This window comes from Perissodus microlepis, chromosome 6, assembly GCF_051167445.1.
Source record: "Perissodus microlepis isolate ML-2025 ecotype Zambia chromosome 6, ASM5116744v1, whole genome shotgun sequence".
NCBI classification, from domain to species: Eukaryota; Metazoa; Chordata; class Actinopteri; order Cichliformes; family Cichlidae; genus Perissodus; species Perissodus microlepis.
In genome coordinates, this window is record NC_140466.1 from 21,089,528 (window position 1) to 21,108,962 (window position 19,435).

The 19,435-nt window shown below is 41.4% G+C and overlaps 2 protein-coding genes across 2 annotated transcripts; one reads left to right on the plus strand and one right to left on the minus strand.

The window, feature by feature from the left end:
• Positions 1 to 4,799: 4,799 nt before the first annotated feature.
• On the plus strand, positions 4,800 to 7,252 carry LOC146385578 (uncharacterized). Its single transcript, XM_084929941.1, has 4 exons — positions 4,800 to 4,860; positions 6,430 to 6,523; positions 6,670 to 6,757; positions 6,875 to 7,252. Exons 1-4 carry the CDS (start codon positions 4,800 to 4,802, stop codon positions 7,250 to 7,252), a joined length of 621 nt encoding a protein of 206 aa, XP_084786067.1.
• A 156-nt stretch (positions 7,253 to 7,408) lies between these two features.
• Positions 7,409 to 19,255, minus strand: LOC146385579 (uncharacterized). Its single transcript, XM_084929942.1, has 6 exons — positions 19,193 to 19,255; positions 10,528 to 10,593; positions 9,221 to 9,307; positions 8,080 to 8,913; positions 7,763 to 7,970; positions 7,409 to 7,653 (listed from the first exon to the last, which is right to left on the minus strand). The coding sequence occupies exons 1-6, from the start codon at positions 19,253 to 19,255 to the stop codon at positions 7,409 to 7,411; spliced, it is 1,503 nt and encodes a 500-aa protein (XP_084786068.1).
• Between the last annotated feature and the right edge of the window lie 180 nt (positions 19,256 to 19,435).

Below are 19,435 nucleotides of genomic sequence, written 5' to 3' on the forward strand. Positions count from 1 at the left end.
ATTATATTTCACTGTAAAGAAAATGTCATATTTAACTAATTTCTGCTGTGTCCATAGGTCAAACACGACTTCAAGGTGTTTCTGATGACATACAACATCGTAGATATGCCTGTTTACAGCTGTCTTGAAACTTAAACTCAGTGACACACCTTTCTGTTTTATAAGAAAGCTTCTGCCAGTCTAGTCTGTTAAAAAACTAGTCAGTAGGCTGCAGGGCATTGTCATATGTCTTTCCTGGGAAATAACCTCTCAGCTGACATCAGACAGACAGAATCTGATGAGACCTGTGGATAACAACTTAAGGGATAACCGCACCCTTAAATTCTGCTAGAAGCCTCTCTCCTGGTGTATCCTGTGTATGACGTGAAGCTTGGGAGACACTATCACCCTGCGTAGCATGGATGCCAACAGCTATGAGAACCTTCTGTCAAACTCTACTTTTTCTAAGAAAGTCTGGAGGAGGTTTGACAATCACTGCTTGTTTTCTAGTGGAGCTAGAAGTGCTTGGCTTGGCAGTGTATGTTTCCTGTGTGTAAGTAATTATTTAAATAATGAATTCATTTTCATTCATAATTTAATTAAATTAATTATTAAATAATTAAAGACAGCCCTACCCAATTTATAATATGTGACATTAAGAGAACAGTTTTTTTTTCAGATAGAGTTAGGACTCAACTCTTAAATCTGCTACTTTACATCATGTGCTGATTGACAAAAACAGTATTTTGATAGCTGCAAGCTGCATTTCAATAAAGCTGCAAGGTAAATCATGTTTTCTTAAATAGTTATCTTTAGAAGAATGTTCAATAGAAGACACTGATGACATGACACAGAAGGGTTCTGTAAAAAAAGAAAAAACTTAACATGAGTATTCAAAACTTTTGATCTGTAGTAACATCTTATAAAGGCAACATGTATTCTTCAGTAAGTAACAGTAATACGGCAGGCAAAGGTTAACATGGTAAGTACTAGAAACTTTTGACTGCTTAAGCAATGCAAGCGCAGCCCTGATACACTACCATCTGTGGCAAAATGTGGGCTTTAAAACTAATATTTACCAATATATATTAGTTTGGTGTATGTATATATATATATATATATATACATATATAGTCTACAGCTTAACATATCACGAACTGCACAAAAGTATTTCCAGTGTAGTAAACCTAATTTGTAAATTTGGGCTCATTTGACATTCATGGTACAATAAGTTGTCGTGCACAATGCAATAATTTTGCCCATTTCTGCTATCAATTACAGCATGTTTATTTTTATGAAGAATGTCTATGAAAAATGTGTCAGCTAGTACTTAGGATACAAATGACTAATTTTTTCCATGGCTTCTTTAAATTTGACTTTGGGCACATCTTCAGGGGTTCCACAGCTCAAAACATTTCTGCTGTTGGAAAAAGGTTCATTAGGCAATTAGAATGTTTTGTGGCATCAATCTGCATCACTCTCTGCAAGCAAATGGTCGCTCTCTGCGGGGGTGTATATTACCGCCAGAATACTTGGAAAGATGATTTAATGTTTCCATTTGACTGCCAGTCTGCAACAATGTCACATTAATTGATTGAATCTATTTTGAAGTGCTAACTCGATTGAAAACAATGTGTGCAGTGCAGCTGAACACATCTTGAAATCAAACAGAGGGCTTGTGGCATGCCCTTATTTCATGTGAGAAAATATACCATCACTACATTTAGTCTTTCAAATGGATGTCTGCTGATGATGTGCTTCCCTCCCACCGGCTAAAAGGCTGAGATGACCTTTGTTGGTGTTGCCAGTTAGGTTCTTCCAGTTCAAGCTCATTTCAACATGATATGGCCTAAGAAAAAACATGAATCAAAGAAAAAAAATTTATAATATAATTTTCTACTGAAAAACTATTGTTAAATATAGCAAAGTTATAGGAATTGTAACATTATTGTTCCTATATCTGAAGAATTAACCATCCATCCATCTTCATCCGCTTTATCCGAGGCCGGGTCGCGGGGGCAGCAGCCTAAGCAAAGAGGCCCAGACCTCCCTCCTCCCAGCCACCTCCTCCAGCTTATCCGGGGGAACACCAAGGCGTTCCCAGGCCAGCCGAGAGATATAATCTCTCCAGCGTGTCCTGGGTCTGCCCCGGGGCCTCCTCCCGGTGGGACATGCCTGGAACACCTCACCCAGGAGGCATCCTTGTCAGATGCCCGAACCACCTCAGCTGGCTCCTTTCGATGTGGAGCAGCAGCGGCTCTACTCTGAGCCCCTCCCGGATGGCCGAACCTCTCACCCTATCTCTAAGGGAGAGGCCAGCCACCCTTCGGAGGAAGCTCATTTCTGCCGCTTGTATCTGCGATCTCGTTCTTTCGGTCACTACCCACAGCTCGTGGCCATAGGTGAGGGTAGAGACGTAGATCGACCGGTAAATTGAGAGCTTCGCTTTTACACTCAGCTCCCTCTTCACCACGACGGACCGGTGCAGCGTCTGCATTACTGCAGCTGCAGCCCCAATCTGTCTGTCGATCTCCGGCTCCCTTCTCCCATCACTCGCGAACAAGACCCCGAGATACTTGAACTCCTCCACTTGGGGCAGGAACTCATCCCCGACCCAGAGTGGGCACTCCACCCTTTTCCGGCTGAGAACCATGGCCTCAGATTTGGAGGTGCTGATCCTCATTCCCGCTGCTTCACACTCGGCTGCGAACCGTTCCAGTGCGAGCTGGAGGCCCTCACCCGATGAAGCCAACAGGACCACATCATCTGCAAAAATCAGAGATGAGATTCTGAGGCCACCAAAGCGAAAGCCCTCCTCCTTGAATCGGAGGAGTCTCCTCCTTGAGTCTCCTCCTTGAATCGCTACCTTATCGTGGTGGAGGGGTTTGTGTGTCCCAGGGATCCCAGGGGCTATGTTGTCTGGGGGCTTTTGCCCCCTGGTAGGGTCTCCCATGGCAAATTGGTCCTGGGTGAGGGACCAGACAAAGAGCGATTCAGAAGACCCTTATGAAAAGAACATCAAGGGAACAGTTTACCCTGCCCGGGATAGGGTTACCGGGGCCCCGCCCTGGAGCCAGGCCCGGGGAGGGTGCCCGAGGGCGAGCGTCTGGTGGCCGGGCCTTAGTCCATGGGGCCCGGCCGGGCACAGCCCGAAGAGGAGACATGGGCCCATCCTCCCGCAGGCCCACCACCCGCAGGAGGCGCCATAGGGGTCGGGTGCATTGTGTGCCGGGTGGCGGCCAGGAGCGGGTGTGTTCCAACTACAGGGGGATCACACTCCTCAGCCTCCCTGGGAAAGTCTATGCCAGGGTGCTGGAAAGGAGAGTTCGTCCGCTAGTCGAACCTCGGATACAGGAGGAACTCAAGAATTAACCGATATTATAAATTTGAGAAACTCTGATCATGTTTTCACTTAAATGTAATGTAACTTATGCTGCTAAACACAAAGGTTAACCTTTGCTGGGCGAGTTCTGAAGAACAAAAATCGTCCCAGAAGTTGCATGAATATATTATTGGAGACATTGCTTGTATATGTGTGGTGCACAGATATTCATCTTTTATTTTAACAATAGGTCTTGTCACTGCTTTGCACAATTCATTTCAGTACCAAAAACATATTCAATTAGCTTTTGTCTCGTGTCTTCATGTGCTGCAGTGACAAATGCAGATATAACATTAGCAATACTAATCCCATTCTTTTGAGTTTTTAAGAGCGATTTTGGAACAAGAAGCACTCCAAGAGCATAAACCTCCACCAAGGCAGCTCACTCTCTGGTCAGTATTTAATTTCAAGGGAATAGTACTTTATTTTCTATATATTCATTTTGTTTTCTTGGTTTTTTTAAACGTACTTTAAGAAGTTGGCGTTTATCTGAAAAATCACATACGGGTAGCATGACAGATTTTTACTTTAATTGTGCAAATAAGGTGTAAGTAATGGATAAAAGGAACTGTTTGTATATAACTGGACATGAATAACTTGAGGTTATTATATATTATACTTAGGGATTGGAATCGAGAGTAGTAGTAGTAGTCCAACTCCTTGGAATCATTAGTCTGCCTGCCTATCAATCCCGCTTATCGGTTCTTGCACTCTCACTATGGTCAGCTGATTTCAGTTCGTGTGTCGGAGGAGGAACATAGTGGCACAGTCTACAGCATGGATATGGCCATTACTTTTAATAAAATAAAACGATGAGAGTGCGATGGTAAAGTAGAGACTGCTCCAGAACAGAAACAACTGCATTATACTGTTAACACAACTTCGGCTCTTCGCAAGCGCCTGCACAGACAGCATGCTCACGCATGAGCTAGCCAAGAACCCAGAGTTATGTTAAAGCTAAGTAAATGCTGATCCCAGCCCAGCACCGTGATAAAGTGAACTGTCATTTGTGGTGAAGGCAGTCGCTGCTCAACTTCAACTGGTAACAACCTGTTGAGCAGTCAGGCTGCAGCCTTCATTTCCCCATGCACCAGGGATAGTGGAATTGGCTCAGTTTGTGCCCCTTATACCATATTTGGGTTCTTCTGACCACTTCTCATGCTAGGGCCTTCATCTGGGTCGGAATTTTCTCCAGGACCCAGGTCAGATTGACTACTTTTTCTTTTCAAATATTTATCTATTGCTATCAGCGCTGTCATCTCACAGCATGGCTGTGTCCCAATCCAGTGACCGCACGCTTCGGAGTACGCATTTTGAGACCTATTACATCAGAGTGACACAACGACGGCTGTCCCAATCCGAAGTGTACTCCAAATGTACGCTTCGTGGTCCCATATATCCCACAATGCATTGCGCAATGGAGCCAGGTCAATGCGTAATGACGACATCAGCTGCGGAGGAGGTTGAAACGGCGGCGGAGGACAGCTACACCTTAAAATGTAAGATATGTGTGAAGGAGCAAAACAAATGCCAAGATGTAAAAGTCAATGGAAGTTGAATAGTAAATGTCAAGGTGAATCTTGTGTAGGCATGAGTACCGGTATCTGGTGCCATTCTGACATAAACGGTAGTAACCAGACCGAAAAGCAGCGCACATTTCGGTGCTTTATTTCGGTGCTTTTTTCCCTGAGACGTCATACACTTTGGATTCTAGCCAATCATTTTACCTTTCCGAGGATAGTAGGCGGGCCCAGGTACGGACGTTCTTTTAGAGCAGAGCTACAGAATAAAAAGTCTGGCTGTACTTCACAGCAAAAGATGCAAACTCAGCAGCCTGCAACAAGTGCTTTAAGGTGATACTGTGCAAAGGAGGTAACACCTCGAATCTGATGAAACACCTGGTGACGCATAGTGTTTTTTTAAAAGCCGAGAAATGCACAGTATTTCATAGCTTGCTGCAAGACCTCACACCGTGCACATCTACTGCGGGAGTGGTGCCTGTTAACGGACCCGGAGTTAGCAACATCCCCCAAGAACCCGAAGAGGAGATTCCTGGCCCCTAGCCCTGCCAGTGTAGCAGAAATAATGATGGATGATGATGGCAGCAGCAGCAGCCGTTTTTCTTTGGGTGAGTAGCTTAAAGTTCTTCGTGTGTAAATTACGTTGAGTAGGCTAACCACGTTATTACATTAATGCACGTAAGGTGAACTAGCAAACACCGTCGTAGTTACACACGGCTGTCTTCTTGTTTGATGGCAGGTACTCCCTTCACCCTGGCCAAAAAGGCTAAAATGACCAAAGAAAAAGTGGGAAACAGCTAAACATGAGGTTTTTAGACAAAATTGGTGTTTTTTCCATTGATTAAGCACTGCTTCCAGCCAAGAGTGATACCATATATGCTCTATAGCTGCAGAAAAGGCTGACATTGTTATCTTTTTACAAAAAAACAGCTAAACATGAGAGGTTTTTGGACAAAGTGTGTGTTCTCCATTCTTTAAGCACCGGTTTGAGCACTGTTTAAGCACCGGCACCGTTTCAAAAGTACCGGTTTGGTACTGGTATCGGATAAAACCTAAACGATACCCATCCCTAATCTTGTGACACCTGTTGGACCCACGTGACCGTAAATGCACAGTCCTGCAAATCTGTGAATCATTTACCAGACAGAAGGCAGTATAAATAGAAGTATCACCACTACAAGTATAATCAATTGTACCAATATTACCCTTCCTGGGCCACAAACAGAAATGTCAACATATACCAGGAAGGAATGTAGCTGTGTACACACCAAATATCTGCGTCCGCAGCACATCACATATTTGCAAAGGTTATCACACCTGCCATGTCAAATATGACAGAGAACCACCTGACCCCAACCTAGGGCCTGAAAAAGTTAATGTTTTGCCTCAGTCAGTGCTGCCCCTGTCCCACAAGAAATCGTTTTGCCTGACATTGCAGTTTGTATGTCCCACACAGCTGAATATGCTGAACATATGGCAAACAGGGAACCGATAAAACAGAAGTGCAAGATGGTGGGGAATGTAATCCAATGTCCTGCTGCATTTCAGGGACCAAGGAGCAGACGGCAGAACTCATCCGACTCCGCCGTGACAATGAGCACCTGTTCACGGGTGCAAAACACTCAGCCACAGTGGGTTGGAGGTACAGCAACAGCATGAGGTTTACAATCATTGAGGCACAAGGGACAGTGAACTGTCTGCCCTGTGGTCCCAATCTAGTACATTCTGCTGTGGATGCCATTCAGGGAATAACCTGATTTACATGTGCTATCATATTTCGTCTGTCAGAGCAATCATGGAGAAGATGGACCTGGTGGGGAAAATCTCCCCTGTGCAGGCCAAACGCAAATGGGAGAACCTAAAGAGGAAATACAAAGTATGTACAGTGGTGGTGACAGATGTATCTCCACACGGAATACTGCGAAGTCATCTATGTAAACCTGCACTGTTGCTGTTTTTGCCAACTGCCACTTGTGATGTACTCTGCCCTCAGGAGTGCAAGTATCCAGCGACAGGCGAGGGTGCAAGTGGGAAGCCCACTGCTGCAACATGGCCCTGGTTTGATGCCATGGATGAGGTGCTAGGACAGAGGCCCTCTACCAGGCCTCCTGTCCTAATTTCCTCCATCCAGGAGGACACACCAGGGCCCAGTGCAGTAGTGGGCAACCCACTTCCTCACCAGAAGGAGCAGGAGGATGAGGAGCTGCTGGAGGCACGAGTGGCGAAAAGGAGGAGGGACGGGAAGGATGAACTCTTTGCTCTAATAAAAGAGGACATGGCACAGCAACGTCAAATGGAGGAACGGAGAGTCGAGAGGATGGACAGGCTGATAGGTGTCCTTGAGAAGCTAGTCGAGCAGAAAAAGGATTGAGTCGTGTTCACAGACAGCTAATGTACATAGTTGCACTTATGCTGGCATCCCAACCTTTGTTTTGTACAAACAAGATGATTTCAGTTATGTAAATAAAACATTCAGAACATCCCAACTGTATTTGCAACCTGAATGTCCCAGTATGCACAGGCATTGTTAACCAGGCCTGACATTTGGCTGAGCAGGGAGTCTTGGGCAGTGCTGCTGGATCCGCTGGACCAGGACCAGAGAGATGAAGGAGGTGCCACAGGTGAGACCCCTGGTCTGCGTAGCCAGGTACCGAGTGGAGCATCCCACATGGGCGTCCCCAGATGTTGCACTTGCATGCTCATTCCAACTATCCACCGCATCATCTTCCACCTGGGTCTGCAGGGCTGGTGAAACTGACAGCTGCCATGTCACTAGAATGTAATCATAACGATGCAAAAACAACATGGTGCCAACAATCATGTTAATACAGATATGTCACGTGAAATTCCAGCACTTTGAAGATGCACCACTATGGGATACCTGCCTGATAACAAGAATCGTGGTCTGGGGGTACCTCCTCCAGGGTAGACATCTCAGCAGATAGCTGGTCCCGCCAGTGTGCACCACTGAGTGCTTCCACACCAGTCTCCCACTCATCTTGGGCATCATCCTCGGGTTCCTCATCTGGGGCCACAATGTCACCAGCACCGATGCAGATGTTATGCAGAACGGCACATGCTGTTATGACCTGCAACAGATGTTTTGTCTTGTAAGTACAGTGTACATGCCAGATTATACACTACAGTTGCCATTATGATTTGACAAACAACAATGATGATTGTATTAGAGTGACGTACATGTGGCACGAAGGTGTGGTGCACCTCCAGCGCTTGCAGAAAGATGACATGGAACCTCGTCTTCATCATTTCAAAAGCACGCTCTATGACAGAGCGTGCCCTAGAATGATGTGCGTTGAAGCGCTGGGCTCCCACACCATAGACTGGCCTCTTGTAGGGGGTGATGAGGAGGAGTGTATGTTGGAGACATGGGTACCCTCCATCTGCAAGGATGAAATTCCCTGGGGGAGGGTAACAGGCCTGTCGGTACAGTGGGCTGTGGCAGAGGACCCTGGAGTCATGCACTGACCCCGGCCAGCCCACATGTGTATGAACAAAGCGGCCCTGATGATCACATACCGCCTGCAGGACTATAGACGGGAACAACTTCCTGTTCCTGTAGCACTGACCATCAGGGCCGCTGGGGGGCTTGATGTGGACATGGCAGCAGTCAATTGCACCAGCAGCTTTCACAAAGGCCCTGTGTCCTGCCAGCTGTGCAAACCCACTGGACATGGTATCTAGGTCTTCTGGGGTCTGAGGGAGGTGGATGACCTGATGGCGAGTGGCCACCACCTCCTCTGTGACCCTGTGCACGATGCGGTGAACAGTGGAACGGGGTATTGCAAACACCCTGAACACAACCCTGTAGGCTGCTCCACTTGCCAGCCAGAAAAGGAACATAAGGGCCTCGATCGGGGCACCCCAACCATGTCTCCGATCCTGGTTAAGTAGATTCATCAGCGCTGTCACGGACTCCCTGCTGAGGCGGAAATCAGGCCTGGTGTCCTCATTATTGAAGAATCTTTCCAGGACTGGGACACTAAGGTTAATCCTGCAGTACAGGGGTCTGGTCTGGTGAAGGCAAATACAGGAAATGACAGACATTGTTTTATTCTTGTCATTATTCTGACTGTTGCTGTTCTTCTTTTAGCAGACAGTGGACACTGTACTTGTGGGAACATTATTTGGGTTTTTTGTTAATTGCACTTGTGTGGAATGTCCTAGGATATACTGCTGCAGTTTGCAGGCTACGGGCACAGACACTCCTATTTGGGACTCACATCTACAGTGGTATATATCAGGGTGTTACACTAGTACACAGGTACACACGTCAAATATCTCAGGGGGGAGTAATGTCAACATGTATTTATCACTGTACCTGCACGTGGTTGTCTCGTAGTCGCAACAGGATCATTCGTCTGTGACGTGTGGGTTGTTGGGGCTCTTCCATTAGCAGAGAAATTACACACGCAAGGACGTGGTCTGTTTCCATGTTGCCGATCGGGAGGGGTGGTACGGGCAGCCACAGCTGGTGACACAAATGTGAAGGGTAGATCGTCCCATTTCACAAGTCTCTCACTTCCGCACTTCTCATACTTCGTAGTACGCGCCGTACGTAGTACGCGGACTGCGCGTACTCCGGAGCGTGCGGTCGCTGGATTGGGACACAGCCCATGACTACTATGTAATTTCTTCTTCTGTTTTACTGGCAGTTGGCAACTCATTTAATTAAAGCAGGTAGTTCTACTGCCCTCTAGTGGAAGAGAATGCAATTGTTCTGCCTGTTACTCAGACCAGTTGTTTAGAGTACTAATCAGGTGGAACCAGATAATCTTCCACGGCACACCTGATCATTTCTCAGATGTCTTTATCCTGGGTGTAATTAACCCTTTAAAGCCGGTCGGAGCGGGCACGCTCCGTTTTGCAACCACGTAAGCTAGCGCAATAATGTTTTTTGCATATGAAACCGGAGTAGTTGTACTTACATCTTATGCCATCAGCTTGCCCTAGGTCACGGTTTCCTTCCACATATAGCTTTGCAAAAATTGCATAAAAAGCACAACAAAAACATAATATTCCAGAAACACGCTTTGCCGATCCGATCAGCTGTTCGTAACACTTCCTACGCTGTCAGCGCGAACTATCGCATGTCCGCCATTACCTGCCCGAAACCGGAAGTGACCTCATTTTTGCGGAAATGTAGTTTTTTTTTACCATAAGGGCCTTGTAAGCCTGTACTGGTGTTTTTAAATGTTATGTTTGACTTTATGACTTTCTGTGTCGTTTCTGGGATGCTTAGAAATCAAATTGCACTGCTGGATGCAGTTTATTTTGATGCATATGCTGTTTTTTGCAAATTTGCATTATAATATTTATTTTCGCTTTTCCTGCAGTATATAAAAATTGGTGTATTTCAAAAATAAAACTATGAAGACACTCAAAATAAATTTCCTGTGGTGGGAAACTATTTTGTGCAACTTTTTTGTATTTACAGTTTTGAGGGATAAGCCTCTTAAAATTCTCTAACTAGAAATATATGTTAAAAAAACAAAAACGATTTCCAATTTTTTTGGAGTTTATTGCACTTTTTTGCAATTTATGTAATTACTCTGCACTTAATGCATACATATTATTAAAATTTGGGCTATAATGGTTGTATTGATGTATAGCAACTTGAAATGCTCCCAAAAATGGCACTATAGCATGTAAAAGTATAATATAAGCTCTGGCGGACTTGGTTCTATGGTAGGTCTTAAAGGGTTAAGTAATGTACTGCATTACTTCTCAGAAAAGTGTTCTGTGTAATATGCGCAATAATTACTTTTTTGAATAACACTGATCACAACATGGGGAAATATCTCCAACATGCACAACCATTTGACCATGCAGCATGTAATTAATTTGCATGAATATAATGCCTTTGATATGCTGCTCAGAGATGGTGGTGACTCTCAAAGTGGAGTCAATGAGAATCAATAAGGGAATTGATAGGGAATCAAATCAATAAATGATATCCACAATTGAATCGGAATTGCTAAATTCTTATCAATTCCCATCCCTGATTATACTATAACATATATTCTCACCAACCAGTTGACTCACTCTCGTTGGCTTGACGATACTTTCTTAAAAGATATAACACATTTTAACTTCATCTTGGAAGCAAACCCAATGTGAAATTTAACAGTAGGATCAGAGGTCAAATGTAAAATGATATTTGGATGCAAACTATAATGTGATATTTAGAATACCCACATGCCAAAATTATTTCCTTAAGGCTGCAAACACAAACAAAGTTGGCAAAATTTTAAACAAAGTTTTAAAGCTTAGGAAAAGTTTGACCTTATTTGACCTTGAAGAAGACGTCAGAGATCCAAAGTAATTATATTTAGAATCCCCATAAATTATTCTCTATATGCCTACATGTTGTCAGTACAAACAACAGCATTAAGAAACTTTGTTTTAAATAGCATTATCATGGCTTTGACCTTCATATCAGTCTACTGACAATGAAGATGAGGTCAGAGGTCAAATGTGACATGGTATTTTAAATCTTTATACAGTACTTTCTATATGAGTACAATACACACCACATTTGTAAAAATCAGTTTTTAAGTTGTACGACTTTTTGTCAGTTATGAACCAATAAATCATTAAGCTGACCTTGAAGACCCTGGTGGATGTAAGACAAATTTTAATGGATTGTTTACATGACCCCACTCTACACTCCTACAAAGTTTTATCAGAATTCATTCAAAACTTTTCGAGCTATCGTGTTTACAGACATAATATTGATATGCACACATGGATGCACACATGCTACCAAAAACATAAGCTAAGGTAACATAAGGTAATCAAAGCAAGCCATAAAATAAAAACCCATAAAATAGTCAACTAGATAACCTCTGTTTGAAAAAGTATGCAGGTATTGCCATTATTGTATTAGATATGGATCTTAAAGTTTGCCTTTACATAGATTGCTTCCAGACTTTGTGATTTTTTCGCTTGTAATTTAAAAAGGTCATGTGCTGTGTTCTGTGAAATCTGTTTCACAAACTGGGAAATGGGCAGCGCCACTGAGAGCCTTAAAGCATGATTAGAAATGTAAAGGTGATTTTTCAGTGACAAGGGAATAATCAAAAAAGGGGGAAGGACAAGATTGAATTGTACACATATGTATAAATATATCTGTAGCCTTAACCGTTGACTAAAAATTATCCAGCCACCCATTCAACCTTCAGTCATCAAGGAAAAATGTATATTCTCTGACCAGTTGAAGGTGAAATCAATCACAAAGAGGATGCTGCGAAGACTGTTACAACAGTTACTTCAGTCACTAGCAGATGGCCATGGTCGCCTGTAGTTTGCATGCTAGATGCCATCTTGTCTGCAAACACGTGCTAATTAACCACTGACTGGTCGCAAAACTGTGAAGAATGGGAGTCAAACCAGAAACAGAAAATATTTACCTTCAAAGTAAAACCTGTGCCTTAGCCCTGTGCAGGGCCTAAGGCAGTGGTTCCCAAACTTTTTTTGCTGGGCCCCCCTTTGTTTTACAAGAAAAATGTTCGCACCCCCCCCCCCCCCCCCCCTCCATCGCGGTTTATTTCACACCTCAAACATTTAGTAAACAATTAAGCAAATACAAGTAATCTGCAATAAATTACAGGTAGTGATAAAATAAACTACAGTCACACCTACACGGGTATTTTTGAAAACGCAGCTGTTTCGTCCACACGTAAACGACGTTTCAAAACACCGAAAACTGAGATTTTTTAAAAACTCCTTTTTTGCGTTTACGTGTGGAAGAGGAATACAGAGCTCGTCACGCAACGTCAAAGGTATGTGCCTTTTTTCACGTCACGCTGTGCGCCACGTTATTGTTTACATGAGATGAATTGCAGAATGGCAGATAGAGACAAAATACTGTTACTCTAACTATCTTCAGGTTTTACACGCTTACATACACACACAGTTACTGTCCCTCCATTTACAAAGGCAGAGGCGTCACGATGTGATTATTTTACGTGTAGTTGTTTTTTTTTCCTGTGTAATAATATTCAACATTGCTATCAATACATTTTTCAAAAAATGCCTCTCTGTGCAAAATAGGTTTAAAAACATAAACAGCTGTGGGATACTGTTTGTCCATGATTTGAACCGAGGGAACAAATCGTGGCAGGATCAGCCTGATATTATTTGTATCCCACTGTAACTTTACTGTATAAAGTATAGTATAGTATGTATACCTCCAAAATGTCAGGAGTAGTTAGTCATTACAAGAAGTGTTTGTGAACTAAAAAGCACGAATGTGGGATACTGTTTGTCCATGATTTGAAGAGCCCAGTGCTGCTCCCGACGACGGGAAAACCAGTTATGCAGGGGAGACCTACCTTGGCACTTGTGCAGGTGAAGCCAAAGGGAAGATATGCTTCACCATATTTTCTAGTCTTTGGCTTAGAATGAAGTTGGTTTGGAAACATATTCAGCGATGCTTCATCTCCTGCTTTGCGTTTCTGTAGGCGGCCGTGCTAGCAGTGTCCAAGCGTTTTGTTTTTTTTTCCCCCTTTTCATCCCGCGCCCCCCTTGCCATGGCTTTGCGCCCCCCTAGGTGGCGGGCCCCACACTTCGGGAAGGTCTGGCCTAAGGTGTTGCCCCACCTGGTGCCACCATCTTCATTCACCTTGGTAAATGGCAAATGGACTTGTTCTTATATAGGGCTTTTCTAATACAACTGAGCACTCAAACTCAAAGCACTTACAACAGGGACTGTTTTCTGTGTTTAAGTGTTTTCTTTTTAATACTTACAGTTTCTTTTTAACACGGATATGCGAAACACTTTGTATATTCCATTAGTCTGTCTCTGCTTTGTGGCTCAAGTAAATTACATTCTTAAAATTAGTTAAAGTGATTAACACAAGTGTGTCATAGGAGCTTTCCTTGATTTATCAAAGTCCTGCAAGACAATCTGCAACACTATGGCGTCAGGGGCACAACAGTTTGATTTAAGAAGCTCTATGTATGAATGATATCAAAACATATATGTAAATGTGAATAAATATGTACCATTTGTATATTTAATGGTACTAAATATAAATTATAAAACTATCACACGTGGAGTCCCACAAGGATCAATATTAAAAAGATTATCTCCAAAATTGTCTCGGTTTGTATATGTCTGGACACAGAAAGCAGACTCAGACAACTGACAACTGTTTTAAAGTTTTATTTAGAAGTGATTATTGGAAAGTGATTTATTTTGCAGGAGCAAACGTGGTATTCCGTGAGGTTCTGCAGAGAAAGAAAAGCACAGTTAATGTTGACTGGCCAAGGTAACAGGGAAGCAGAGCCTTGGAGTAATTTGTTAGAGTGCACTTACTTAAGAGCAGAGGGCAAGAAACTGGGAAAGGAACTGAAGGCGATCAAGCTGGAATCTAGAAGCAGCTGGGACAGCTTGGTGGAGAGTGGCCAGGCAGGTGAGTTAATGACCATGGGTAGATACTAGAGATGGCACGATACCACTTTTTTATGTCCGATACCGATACCGATATCATAAATTTGGATATCTGCCGATACCGATATGAATCCGATATAGTGTGTTTTTTAATCAATAAAACTGTTTTTTTAATATCTTGCTGCTTTTTGTATAAGTTCATACTCAAGTTAAAAAACAAACAAACACTAAAGCTATTCTGTTATACCTGTATGAAAAAAAAACAAAAAAACACTGCACCCAAAATATTTCATACATCAGCAACACTGATCAATCTAATAAAGTTAAACCTACTCCATCCTCCCTATTCTGGTATTTTAAAGAGTACTTAGCAGAAATATTAAGCAACCTAACTAATAGGGTTGCAAACTCCCAGCAAAAGAAAATAGGGAACCAGCCTCTTCCTCATGATGCTTAATCAATGTAATCAACTTTAATTTGATGCAGGGTGAAAAAAATTCACAGAAATAAATTATTTTTCAAGAATAATTAAATAGACTCAACATCTTTCTTCAACAGAATTGCAGAATTCACAGATGGTACTTTCCCAAAGGAAAAAGTACTACAGCTTACTAGGGTATATTAGACTTAACAGTTACTATATACAGTAATGGACTTCTATACATTTTTCATCAGATTAAAACTTTGGGTGTAAGATTCAGATAATTATTAAATAATTAAAAGCTAGATATTTTAAATGAGAATAAGAAAGAAAAGTATGTCTTTGTGCCCCCTTTTCCCTGTTAATGCCCTATCGGCCCCCCTGGCTAAACTTTGCTAGATCCGCCCCTGCACAGTTACCAGCCGTCAGCTGCGTAGAAAAAGATCCTGGTCTAGAAAGTAATATTAAATAAATTCTAACAACAGCTTATCAAGCTTAATAGTGCTGCTGTTGTTCAGCCGCTGGTTTCCTCTTTCTGGTGCAAAGTGGGCGATAAACAAACAAGAGAGAAAAGCCGATCAGCTGATCATTGATCAGTTTCAGGACTGAAGTAGCAGCAGGAGAGAGAGAAGAGGCAGTTGCTCTATATATTGGTTGTTAAGCTTAACGCAGGAATGCTTTACAAACATTCAGAGATGAACTTACACACTTGCTTTACTTCTCTCTGACATAACTTCCTCGGAGATGAAATGTTTGCTAGCAGGCTACAAATACACACAGCCGCTCTATCACGTGACCACACTGCTCCGACGTGCTACGGTTATGAGCCGAGTTACGCCGTGTCGCAAGTTTTGTGAGGTGCTTTTTTGATATTTAATGGATCGGATTACATTTTTTATTTCTCTCCGATATCCGATCCAGTAATTTAGGTCAGTATCGGACTGATACCGATACGTAATATTGGATCGGTCCATCTCTAGTAGATACAAGGCCAGTCCATAGATGCAGGCCTAAGATCTGCCCATACCTTGATCTGAGATCAAGGAGAGAGAGAAAAAACACCAACATTGCTAATACTAAAAAAATATTGTACATGAGAAATTTAAAAAGGTAGACACCTGGTTTATATTACACTAAAAACAATGAAATTGGGTGGTTGTTACATTTAGAAGAGTCTAACTTATAATTTGAACATTTCTCTCTATGGCTCTGTGGTGAACGTACTTAGATCATGTAGGCTCTGCATGAAATTGAACAAGTTAAATTATTCTTGTTGAGATGACATGATACAATATAGCCAGAATTCACAAGATCACGGGAGATTTCAAACCACAGGAAAATCACTGGAGTTATAAAAGGGCAGAAAACCATACACACACATTATGTGCATTTTATTGCTATGTATTGTGGTTTCAAATCTATATAAAGCCTTGTAATCAGAACTTTCCTCCTTTTTTAAAGTGTCACTAGACAGTTTGGTGGTCCAGTGGTTAGCACTGTTGCCTCACAAGAAGGTCTTGAGTTCAAACCCACCATTAGCTCTGAGCCTTGCTGTGTGGAGTTGCATGTTCCCTCTGGGTACTCTGGTTTCCTCCAAAGACATGCAGTTAGTGGTGTTAGGTTAATTGGTAATTCTAAATTACCCCGCCTCTCGCCCTATGACATCTGGGATAGGGATAGACTCCAGCCCCCCTGAAACCGTGATAAAGATAAGATGATGACATGACAACTATGTAAAAGTTGTTATGAATCCATTAAAGTTTTATGTTAACCAATAACTCTTTAAATGAACTTACTCAGCTGCAGTAAATAAGTTGATTCATCATAAATTACGTTTGAATAACAGAATTGCATAATGCTAAAATAAAGCAATTTAACCATGTGGAAATCCTTTCCATGATTTTTTATGTTCATTCAAGTAGTTACTTTTTGACTGTAGCAAAACAAATTTAATTGTATTGTATAAAAAAAAATGTCTATTTTTGTTCTAATTCTTTTTCCATATAGCTCACACTTAATTTTTTTTCAGATCATCAAACAAATTATAATGCTCAAAGATAACCAGAGTAAATATCAAAATAAAATTTTTATATGATCATTTTCTTTATCAAGGGAAAAAAAGTTATCCAAACCTTCATGGCCCTGTGTGTGTCCTGTGTGAGAAAGTAATTGCCCCCTAAATATACCCACATGGAAAGAAATAGAAAAAACTTACAAAAGACTTGCATAAGATGTGGCTTACTTCATATAGTGAATCATATAAGGCTTACATGATTTACTCATAGTGGCCACTTTCTCATTACTTTCATATATTGTTTTAGGAAGTATCCAAAATGTACAAGTTTCATTTATATAATTTTTCAAGGGATCTTATATCTGTTTTCATTCTTGTATGCTTTTCATACAAGTTTCACACAAGACAGATACAAACTTTATAAGATATATATATATATTTAAATATATATGTATATATACATATTATGGAATGCCGTTTAGGAAAATATTATATATATATTGCAATCAAAGTCTGAATATATAGAATGAAGCTTGAATATATAGAATGAAGCTTGAATATATAGAATGAAACTTGAATATATAGAATGAAGCTTGAATATATAGAATGAAGCTTGAATATATAGAATGAAACTTGAATATATAGAATGAAACTTGAATATATAGAATGATCTTCTGAATATATAGAATGAAACTTGAATATATAGAATGATCTTCTGAATATATAGAATGAAACTTGAATATATAGAATGAAGCTTGAATATATAGAATGTATGAACCTCATTTTTAGAGATGATGTGTTTCTGAATTCTCTGCCTTTACAAAATGGCATCAGCTGAACTATTTCAGTACTTTTTAGAGCTTGACAACTGTTTTGCGACAGCTGTTCAAACTGCAAATGGTAGAAATAATTTGGAATTTATACTACGTCACCTTGAAGAACACATTTTCATTATTGCAACATTTCTAGTGCTCATGAATAATGTTCAACAAAACGTTTCTGGGAGAAGATTATGCACACTTCTTGAGGGAATTTATCAATCACTGATGGAGATGTCAACTGAGCTAACACTTCGAGCAGAAGCTGAAGCACATGTTATGGGCTCATTATATCATTCTACATCTCAAAGAGGAAGGCCAAGGTAAGTGATAAAAATGGAAACAAATTTATTCATAATGTGTATGGCACTTGAAAGAGTCAAGAGATGGCAAACAAGATAATGAATGCAAGAAATAAGAAAGAAGTTAACATATTTCTTATTTTGTTTCTAACTCTTTTAGGTACAACATACCAGCTACTCAGCTGACTGACATGCGAGACTTGGGGTTTAGTTGGATGGCCATATCTCAAATGTTGTCAGTAAATGTTCGAACACTGTACAACCACAGGATACAACTAGGTTTAGTGGACTATGGAACTTATAATAATAATATTTCAAATGTGGATCTTGATCATCTCATTACTGAGATTCTTACACATACCCCTGGCTCAGGAGAATCCTACATTAGTGGTAGTTTGAGAGGAAGAGGAATCAGAGTTCAGCGGTGGCGAGTGCGAGAACGTTTAAGAATAGTTGATCCAGTGGGAAGAGCTTTGAGAGGACGGAGAGCAATTCAGCGGAGGGTCTACAATGTCACTGTCCCAAATCAAGTGTGGTATGCCTTTTTTCACTTTTTAAATTTGATTAATGTTAATTATTACTTCCTGCATTGTAGTAATATAATATTTTGTTTGTGTTTTAATAAACAATGTTGTATAATGTCTGGGTTTAAAATATTGTTTATCTCCAGAAATAGGTTACATGACAGAAGTACAATGTCAAAGTCATAGACGTTTATTTTAATGTACATCTAGTGTCATAATAATAATATATTTCTTCTTATTCCAGGCATATTGACACAAACCATAAGTTAAATCCTTGGGGGTTTGTGTTTCATGGAGGAGTTGACGGCTATAGTTGCTGCATTACCTACATGAGATGCTGCACAGATAACAGAGCATCAACTGCTGTGCAACTTTTCCAGAGTGCCCTTGATCTCTTTGGCCTCCCACAACGTGTCAGGGGTGATGCTGGCAGTGAGAATATTGATATTGCACGGTTTATGATTGAACATCGAGGGCCAAACAGAGGAAGCTTTATGGTTGGACGAAGTGTGCATAATCAAAGAATTGAAAGATTGTGGGGTGAACTAAACAGAGTTGTGTCAGCATACTTCAAAGACCTTTTCCTCTTTATGGAAAATGTTGGGATAGCACTGACCCATTTCATATTAGGGCTCTTCACCATGTATATCTTCCAAGAATTAACAGATCTGTGGATGAATTTGTAAATCAGTGGAACCATCACAGCTTAAGGACAATGGAAAATAACTCCCCGCTGCAGCTGTGGACTGTTGGAATGTTGCAACTTCCTCAGCATCACAGACCGCTCAGTCAAGTGCACTTCAGACATCGTTCTTACCATCACCAGCAGTTGACGGCTGACTTGAGGCAGATCGACCCCTTGATTGACGATGGAAATCATGGGATAGAAGTTTTTTTGACAGCATGCCGCATGCTTCAGTCAAGTTATTAGTAAATTTGTTTGTGTTAATTAAAAAATGTATTTGAGTGCCAGACACTAAAAATTGTGAAATATCATGATACTGAAAAGGGTCCAAGACTATTATTTAGGTAAAAGTAAGGTAAGGTAAAAAGACTGGTT

Bases quoted from the DNA above. Each gene is read 5' to 3' on its own strand.
- LOC146385578 (XM_084929941.1), top strand. From the start codon at position 4,800: ATGACGACATCAGCTGCGGAGGAGGTTGAAACGGCGGCGGAGGACAGC. The intron at 6,524-6,669 runs GTACAGCAACAG...TTCGTCTGTCAG, and splicing joins TCAGCCACAGTGGGTTGGAG to AGCAATCATGGAGAAGATGG. The intron at 6,758-6,874 runs GTATGTACAGTG...CTCTGCCCTCAG, and splicing joins ACCTAAAGAGGAAATACAAA to GAGTGCAAGTATCCAGCGAC.
- LOC146385579 (XM_084929942.1), bottom strand. From the start codon at position 19,255: ATGATTTCCATCGTCAATCAAGGGGTCGATCTGCCTCAAGTCAGCCGT. The intron at 9,308-10,527 runs GGAGCATTTCAA...GTCCTTGCGTGT, and splicing joins ATGCTATAGTGCCATTTTTG to GTAATTTCTCTGCTAATGGA. The intron at 7,971-8,079 runs GTACGTCACTCT...CATCTGTTGCAG, and splicing joins ACCACACCTTCGTGCCACAT to GTCATAACAGCATGTGCCGT.